A 9455-nucleotide genomic window follows, 5' to 3' on the forward strand; every position below is an offset into this window, starting at 1 on the left:
AAACCCCTCCAAAGTGATGTGATAGGCTGTCAATCTGTACTGGCTGAAAGACAAGATAAATGACAAGAAAAAGTAAGCGAACCATTTGGAATTACCTGCATTTATCTATAAATTTGTCTTAAAATATTGTCATCGAAGTTACAATTATTAACAAACAATATGTATTTTAACTACTAACACACAAATCATTATATTGTCCTTGTCCATATTGAATACATCATTCAAACATTCACAGTTTAGGTTGGAAAAAGTACTGTATTTGAAACCCTAGGCTAAAGTTATCAACAAAAGATAAACCTGGAGTCCAATCAACGAAACAAAATTGGAGGTGTGTGTTAAAGCTTTTTTGATTTATAAATAAAACGCTCTTTTTCTATAAACAACAGGCATTTGTTGATATGAACCATGTCTCGCCAAAAAGAGATCTCAGAAGACTTACAATCAAGAATTGTTGATTATAAAGCTGGAAAGTTTAGTTTAGATATTCATCAGTCCACAGTTACACAAACTATCTATAAATGAAGACGATTTAGTTCTGTGGCTACTCTCCCCAAAAGTGGTTGCAAACTAAGATGATTCCAAAAGTACAATGCAGAGTAATCAAGTAAGAAGAACCCCAGGGGAACAACTAAAGGTTTAACGTGATCATTGGAGCTGGTTAACTTCTCTGTTCATGAGTTCACCATACGCAAATCATTATGGACGGTTGCAAAGGGGTCCAAGATGCTAAATTACGACAAAGAGAAGCCAAAAAGACGTAAAGCAAATACAAAGAGTAATTACCATGTAATATGTTTTGTGTCTGTTTCATTCTAGGGTCTTGCTCTTATGTAGGACAGGTGGAGGGGCTTTTACATGTCCGTGCCCAGGGCCCAGCTCATAACCTGTCCAGGCAATGGATGTATTATAAGGGAAAGGGGGCCCACTGAGGCTGTGTATTTGTGGGACCCAGATTTTTGTGCTAGGCCACTGCTTACACTTCGTGGAAAGAATCACAGAAGTGTCAGCAAATTGTTCACCAAATGGCTGCAAAGCCACCACTGCTGTCAGAATACGTAAAGTAGCTAATTTAGACAATTTAAATGTTGTGACTATAGGAATAGCAGTGGGAATTACCATGCGTGAACAATCCCGAATCGGAATAACGGGAGATCTTTTATGATTTTCCAATTGCATCGACGTTGCTTGAATGCAGCATGAATGCTTCCACTAGCAGCCATGGTAACCATGAGACGCTAAACTAAACTCAAACATGGCGCAGTGTATGGTACTTAGCTAGGACGCTAATGTAAATAGCATGTTAATACATTACGTTTTGCCATAAAAACGCTCTGAACGGCGATTTCATCCTGGAAGATGATAGATGGACATTACGTAAAGGGAGTTAATCTGTGTTCACTTAGCATTTTGTTGTCTGTGGGCGTTTACTCACGTTATTCCTCCGAACGCATCCACTCCATTAGCATATATGCTAGCTTGAACATTCACTAGCTAGCCAGCTGACTTGATACGCAACACTGAAAGTTACTGAACGAACGCTACTTATATCGTTACCCATGGCTTTCTATGAAGTCTATTCTCACCCAGCTTTTATTCGGTACAAGACGAGTGTTTGCACGAAAGCCAGTCTTTTTCTTGTTGTGGTTTTGTGCCTTACCTACATCGCGCCTCTGCTTGTTGCTTATAGGAGCCAAGGTACAGCACAGAACTATCCCTGTTGCTGTTGTTAGACGCTGACCTAATAGATATCCCGTGAGTAACAAATTGAAATGATTACTTGCTGTTTTATGCCATGTTGTTTTAGGTTTCTGGATAAAAAGAAGCACCTATGAGGAGCAACCGGTTGTGAGGTTCCAGTACCAGGCTCTGCTGGTGGCAGCAACAAGTTCTCTGGGAGACTATGTAGCCTGGAGCACCTACCCCCATCTTAACAATATGCTCGGGGCCAACCTACGGATTCCTGCTATCTCTGTAAGAAGAGATTCGCTGCAATTCCTTGAAATGTGTTCGAACGTGACTTAATGGATTTGCCTGTAGTTACATAATAAAAACATTAGATATTGCTGTTTTAACACCGTCAGTTACACAGTGGCAGATGTAGGTATGACTTGTCATTAATGATTAATTTTACAGTGGCTCAGAGAAAGTTATCAGACTAGCAAACCACTATTTTCTTTTTTCTCTGTGGGGGAACTCACACTACAGGTGAGAGAAGAGGACCAAAACAAGGATGGGAAGTTGGACCTCCTGATTTTTCAATTACAGCTACCCATAAAACCTGAGGAACAGGTGTACAATGTCCAGCTGCTGCTTACCTTCAGCTACCAGCTCTTTGTATGTATTCCACTGCAGTACCTAGTCTGTCTATCTGCTTACATTATTTACATGAGACTTAGATGCATTATGTGTCTGTGCCACGATTAAGAAAGCTGTACTGAACCTGATGCTAGGAAGTAATGCTAGTCAATCTTAACTAAGACTAAATTTTGATCTTGTTGTAGCTAATATTTAAATATTTAAATTCCCCATGAATTTCTTTCTTTTCCTTGTGGTAAAGCCTTTGAAACGGCATTTATAATATACCATTGTCACGATTCTGGTCGAAATGTTTTTTAAAATTCACAGTCATGTATTCTCTAAAACAACTAGTGTACTGATTCAGGGACAAAATGCATTGCATCAGATGTGTATAACACTGACTCCTAGCCAGCTAGTGTACTGTATATCATATTTAACTTAATCCATACATACTGTACAATGTGCTTACATTCCCCCTGGAGCCAGATTGTAGGCTTTAGAATATGGCCTACTGATACAGTAGCTATTACACTCAGTGAGCCACAGTTCCTTTCAAGTGTGTATGCCGGCATGACAGTACAGCCTGGCAGCTTCAGTAAGACATCAGGCCTATCCAGACCAGTCTCAGTCAATGTTCCAAATAAAGCCAAGAATATTCTTTCTTTGTGTTTTCGCAGCGGATGTCCACAGTGGTGATGCAGAGCCTGGCCTATGTGCAGCATTCTTCTTCTGTCCCTGGAACTAAGCTGTTCATCAGCGGAGACCTGAGGCTGCAGCAGAGGACACCCCTGCCTCACAGGGGACTGTACAACATTTACAATGTGAGAGGAAATAGACTCACTACTTTTCTGTCCACTTGTTCTCTCTCTCATATTTTCTCCTTTTCAGTTTGCACCAATATAAAATAAGGTAGGACAGATGTCGCAACCCATGAATGATCTGGAAAAGTATTCTACTGACACACGCTCAGATGCTACAGGTCACATGATCCAAGGATGTCGCAAAGCCTGGCAGAGCACTCAGCAGATAGATGAAACAGGGATGGTGGTGGATACAAGCAAAACAGTCAGCAAAGAAAATTAGTGAAAGGGCAAATTTATGAATGGGAGAAGGTGCTTGTGCAGTGATAGGATGGATGAGATGAAATAGGAGACACACGTAAGACTAGAGAGGAGAGGCTGGACTACAGTGAATGGTGCAAATATAATATTGGCACCACTAATATCATTAAACATTTGTTAACTTCCAGTATCATATATTAAGAGGTACAGTGGATGTGTGTTTTCTTACTCGTCAGCTGTTTCAGACATATATTTTTTATCTGTATATTGTGGTTCTGTGACGGACTGTAGGTCTGTCCCAGATAACTGGGGTAGGTTTCACTAATAAGGAGAAAATGACTCTAATAAGGAGAAAGAAAAGAAATTGGTGAATGCAGAAATATATATGTTTTTCATTAAAGGAAAATATCGCTCATGTTTAAAATTAATATACATTATACCAGAGGTTTTCAAACTGTGAGGTGCACCTCCTAGGGGGCTGCAGGAGAGTTGAAAGACGGTGTAGAGGGGGAGACATGAGGTAAAGATACTGCATGAGATAAGAGCGACAGGTGTGTACTGGTAAACAGTAGCAGCAGCAGCAGTAGCATTGGCAGTGAAACGCAGCTAATGGACACTATTAACTTACTTTACAGGTGCTATATGTAAGTTTTTGTTATTGCAACTTAGCCAACGTTAGTATTAAGCTGTTTACTATATATCTGTGTGTGTGTGTGTGTGTGTGTGTGTGTGTGTGTGTGTGTGTGTGTGTGTGTGTGTGTGTGTGTGTGTGTGTGTGTGTGTGTGTGTAGTGGAGATGATAGATTTTACTCTGTTTTATTGTTTCTGTTCATCTGCCCAGGGACTACAGTTGGACATTAGCTAGTGCATGAATTTGGTACAAAGCATCATTTCTCTTTGTTTGAGATTAATCTATTTATGCATTTGTACCATTTCTAAATTACCCCAAGCACCTTTTTCTGCCCTATGTTCTGTAAAATAAAAAACAAGTTTAAAAAAAACCAAAAACAATATATCAGACGGGCTTCCATTCCAACCTCTTGTCTTGTAAACACTGAAGTTGAAGCTCTTGGCAAGCAACCATGTTCAGTGGGAAAGAAAACTTACTTTTACCACCTTTAAAATCTTTAGCTCTAAATTGCTGCATTTTGTGTCAAAATTTGTACTCCTTTACTGATTCATAATTCAGTCAAATCTGAACTCACAGACATGTTACACATCTACTTAGATTCAGTGTTCCTCAGGATATCTCTGATGTCCACTGCGAATGAACGCCCATAAATCCAACATCTAACAATATACCTTCTTTTTACATTCCCCAGGCACCCAAATTCTGGGAACTGTAGTTCCAAAACTTAGAGTAAGATTGTCCCCTAAATATTAAGGCTCAGAATGTGCCTTTGACATGGTTTTTATATTCCTGGAAAACTGACACTCCCGTATCCATTCATATACACATACTTAGCCTGTGTTGAAAACCTGTGGAAATGGACAAAAAAAAGTCAACAATGTTAAGGTTGGCTTCATGTATTCAAATTCAATACCAACTAGGTGCAACTCCGCATGTACCTGTACCCTTTGCAATCTTCATTCTAGCCCTCATAATAATCACAATAGAAATATTTCATAGCAATATACTAACACATGTACTCCCCAGCATGTAGTACTACCACCTGTTGAGGGAGATGTGGCATGAACAATAGGTCATAGTTTGTTAAGGTAATGTATTGTTCTGTTTGTCTGTCATCTATATTGATGCTAAGGTGTCAGTGATTGATGGCTCCAGCCCCTTTGCAAGTGCTTATGACCTTGACAACATAATTAGGAGCTACCAGGATAGAAACCGTAAGTTGACAATGGCTGTTGTTTTGTTTGATTGCTGTTATTACTGCTGAATATACTGTGTGACTCAAACCTGAATCAGCTCAAGCTGAACTGCCACCTTTGAGGGAGATTTAAACCCACAGCTTATCACATCTATGGCATTATACATGCATTTTGTAAAATGTGGATATTGTAAAATGAGACAACTCTCACTTTTCTCTTTCTGTCTCTACCATAGTGACCACAACACTGTCCTGTCCCATGCCAGTCTGGACTGTGGGACGAGCTGCTGGTTCTCCCTTTGAGCTTAATGCTGAGATCCGTTACCCTATGGAGGTCATTAGATATCCTTTAATAAATACAGGAAAGTGTGTGTGTGTGTGTGTGTGTGTGTGTGTGTGTGTGTGTGTGTGTGTGTGTGTGTGTGTGTGTGTGTGTGTGTGTGTCTGTGTGTGTGTGTGTGTGCATGTGCGTGTGTGTGTGTGCGTGCATGCATGCATGCGTGTGTGTTCTAACATAGGATAGACTCAAACTTAATTTTGGAAAGATTTTTTTGTATACCTTCTATGGTAATGCTCTACTTTGATGCCCCATTTATCATTTATAAGTACTATATAAACATTTAATAAGGGGCTTTTAACATATTATAATTTAGTTGTAGGTAGATATATGGACAATTTTAAGTAGTAATTGATGTACAATATTTGTCAACTATTATAACATCTCCTCTGAAGAAATTATTACAACTGCATTTTACTATATTGTCATTCATTACTTGTTTATAAATCAGCCTCCACTTCTGGGCACATAACGGGGGAGTTATGGTTGTTGACGTACCCAATAATAAGGACTTATATTTGCTTACAGATATAAGATTGCTGGGTTCTCAAAACTGTCTTATATGAAACTTTTAAGTGTGCTCACTTATGCTAAAAATCACAGGCACAAACACTAAACACATTAAAATGTCTTAGGGGAGGGAGAGAAGGACTTGGAACAGGTTGTGTCCACGGTCTGAGGCATCTAAAGTGATTTTTCCTGTCCTTGGAGGTGTATAAGTTCTGACCAGAGGACAGGTCAGCATTTTTTCATTGAAAGAAGTTGGACTGTATCCAAATAGAATTCTAAAAAGCAAAGGTCTGGCCTGTACCTTGAAGTTTTATTCATCATTACTGCCTTAACCATTTCCTCCACCTATCGTCCTGGCTTCTGGGAAACCATTAAATTTGCCTGGATCCAGTATGTCAGTGTCCTCCTCATCTTCCTCTGGGTCTTTGAACGTATCCAGAGATTTGTTTTCGAGAACCAGATTCTAACCACCGTACCCATACCAATGGGAAAACCTCACCTGTCATGATTCAGTGGTAGTGCATGGACCTTAAGGTATGCAAGAACCACCAGGTTGCTTTTTACAGAGTCAATATTACATGTCTCACAGTGACTCACCAAAACTGATACTCTGATTAGGTGTTAAATTTCAGTCAATGACTAAGTTTTAGGGAATAGCCATTTGGTCAGTTTTGTAAATACAGTACATTATGAGAACATACAGTAAACACCGAATTCTATCAGCTGTCCCTGGTAGATATGTGCTCCTAGCTGTAACCCATGCTGATACTGCAACGTACACTCAATAATAGTATACAGATAGTATAAACTCAAACATTTGAACTTGTGGCAACTTTGAAACTAAGGGCCCTATTTTCATGGTGGCGCAAAGACCAGAAAAAGCAAGGCTTCGACAGTTTGGTAATTTCCTGACCTACAAATTCACTTTCACCTTCAGTATTCAGTAATACAGAGTGGGAGGGGAGGGGCAAACAAGTTGGAGTTTCATTCAAATGAAGTAGCTTAAAGTGAGTTAGGTATTTTGGTGCAAAATGTGTTTTAGACTTTGCACTGAGACGTCTCAAAACCATATCTGGCACAAAGTTAAAGGGATTATATGTAAGAGTGCGAAGCAATTTACATGTATTAATTGCTTGTTTTATTGCCAATGTGTGAACGGATTGTAACATAACTTAAAAAATGAGACCTTACCTGACTTCGATTGCCTATAACAGCCTGCGCACTGATTTCTATGAAAAGGATTCAGGAAGAAGGTATCCAAAGGATGTGGAGTTTATGCTTGATCCCCAGTGCCTTGCCTTATGCCTCTCTTTCGCTCAGCTACAGCAACAACAGTGTGCAACACTAGCTACAATTTGCTTAAAAATAGTCTGCTGACATCAACAAACGACCAGCTCCCAGTACAACACAGACTCTAACACAAACTCTACGTAAGCACAAAAAACAAAGGCAAAACCTGCCTGGCCAAACAGGAATGTGACCAACTTCAGGGAAAACTAGGGTCAACATCAGCGGGGCATTCGATTCATGTAGGGGTCTTTGTTCAGCATCAACATGATGCCGGTCAATTGTGTGCATTCTCATATATGTCACATCACTGTTTTGGCTGATGCACAGGATGCTCACTCGCACCAACCTATGGAGTGCCAGTGTCATTAATAACAAGGGTTTTCTGAATGTTACACATAGAACCTTTAATCTGCTGCCACTTTGTTGATTTTATCAACAAAACCAAGCTAAATATAAGAAGCAAGTGTGCAACAGTGATTGAATAATTCTTAAAATTAAATAAACCATTTTAACTAATCATTCCCCAATTGTTTAGTTTAAATTTGCATGAAAAACTAACATTTATTTTGTTTAAAGCAAGAACGTCAGTAAATCAGTCTGCATTTATCAATAAATTAGTATGAGTGACAGCTTTTTTTTACAGTATCTGTTGTCCACAGCTGTATGAAAAGCTTCTTCAGTTCAGCCGCAGCCATCTGAGGGCAGCAGGATACATGCTGAAAAATCTGCAGCCTCTGGATTGATAAGTGCGGTGCCAGAGCGCAGTGCCATTACTGTTCACCTTTAATAAATTATGTGCAAATGACACAAGGCTGCTACATAGTAATTCCATACAATACTACACACATCAGTTATGACTTGGTATTCTGTTGTTTAGGTGAGAGATGTTGGATTACAGCAGCTCATCAATCCTGTGTGTCACTGCCTCCTTTCCAACTTTGTTTTTATGCTTGAAATGCATAACAGTGCAGTTGCTGTTGTGTCACATTTTATAGTATGATGTGACCATAAATAGCATGAGACAAAGGAAAAAATTAAACTGAAATAGTGTCAGATTGCTGCAGTCATATAATCAGCTGCACCAACATTTTTTTTATTATTTATTTCGGTCATCTATTTTTATCATCATTGTACAGGTTAGATAAAATCCACACCATCTACCTCTGGCTGTAGATTTGAGGTGCTATGTGTTCAGATCTTGCCACTCTGCACCATCCAGATATTCTGTAATTTCCCAGAGATGCCTCTTTCCATTTGTTGAACTGTTGTTGTAATGCGTCAGTAGGATCAGCACAGCTGTTTCACAGCGACAAGACCAGTGATGTGATTGCCTAAGAGTGAATTAATTAATTAATTTTTCAAATTAATCAAATTAATGAGTCATTCATTTATATTAAGACCTACCGCTTTGCTTGTCATTGTGCTTACACAGTTAAAATGGGGCCCAAATGTAGAGCCTTTTTAAATTGTAGCAGTTTTGTGCGGATTGTTTTGAGTGATTAAAAGGAACAGTGACTTGTTACACTGTTTCTTTAGGAAGCAAATGTCATCAGAAAAGTTACGGTCACATCAACTGTACTAACTGTTTGGTGTTTCACTATGAAAATTGAAATGACCAGTATTTTATACAAACGTGCTGAGAGATACAGATTAATTTATATTTTCACCTTTCCCTGGACAGGTTTCTTCGAAGGCCCTCCTCTACTGGAGCTATAGTAGTTCTTGCCATGAAAAAATACATTTCTTCATTTTCTGCTGTTACAAGAAATACAAATTTATATTCAAATTTTTTTTTTATATTTTGACTAGTTGTATGTTTATGACCATTAGTGACAGTAGTTAAATATATTTGCTGATATGTTCATTAATTTTTGTATTGTACCTTGCTTTAGATGATGGATAATAAATGATTTGTACATTTTAATTTTTTGTATCTTCTTTAAACACAAGGCTTTAATTTATTTGCATCTTTTTCTTTCATCTTTATTAATTCATTTATTTATTCCCTAAAACATTTGTTTGTAAATAACAGCATTGAAACTTATATGACTACTCTTATTTAATAATGTAAATAATGCATGCAAATATAGTAGAATAGTGGAGGGCTAGAACTGGGAATTTTCTGTCAGTTAC

The 9455-nt window shown here is 38.6% G+C and overlaps 2 protein-coding genes across 2 annotated transcripts in view; one reads left to right on the forward strand and one right to left on the reverse strand.

Moving 5' to 3' along the window:
* Positions 1-1889, reverse strand: part of gabarapl2 (GABA(A) receptor-associated protein like 2) — a 26361-nt gene extending 24472 nt beyond the window's left edge. The window contains exon 1 of the mRNA XM_040132364.1: positions 1658-1889. The gene's annotated coding sequence lies outside the window, so the exon portion shown is untranslated. The remainder of the gene's footprint in view (positions 1-1657) is intronic.
* Positions 1232-9215, forward strand: tmem231 (transmembrane protein 231). The gene is made up of 8 exons (XM_040132361.1): positions 1232-1695; positions 1805-1971; positions 2206-2334; positions 2976-3119; positions 5123-5204; positions 5422-5527; positions 6378-6566; positions 9004-9215. Exons 1-7 carry the CDS (start codon positions 1557-1559, stop codon positions 6538-6540), a joined length of 930 nt encoding a protein of 309 aa, XP_039988295.1. The 5' UTR covers positions 1232-1556; the 3' UTR covers positions 6541-6566; positions 9004-9215.
* The last annotated feature ends 240 nt before the right edge of the window (positions 9216-9455 follow it).

The sequence above is a fragment of the Xiphias gladius genome, chromosome 8, assembly GCF_016859285.1.
Source record: "Xiphias gladius isolate SHS-SW01 ecotype Sanya breed wild chromosome 8, ASM1685928v1, whole genome shotgun sequence".
Taxonomy (NCBI): Eukaryota; Metazoa; Chordata; class Actinopteri; order Istiophoriformes; family Xiphiidae; genus Xiphias; species Xiphias gladius.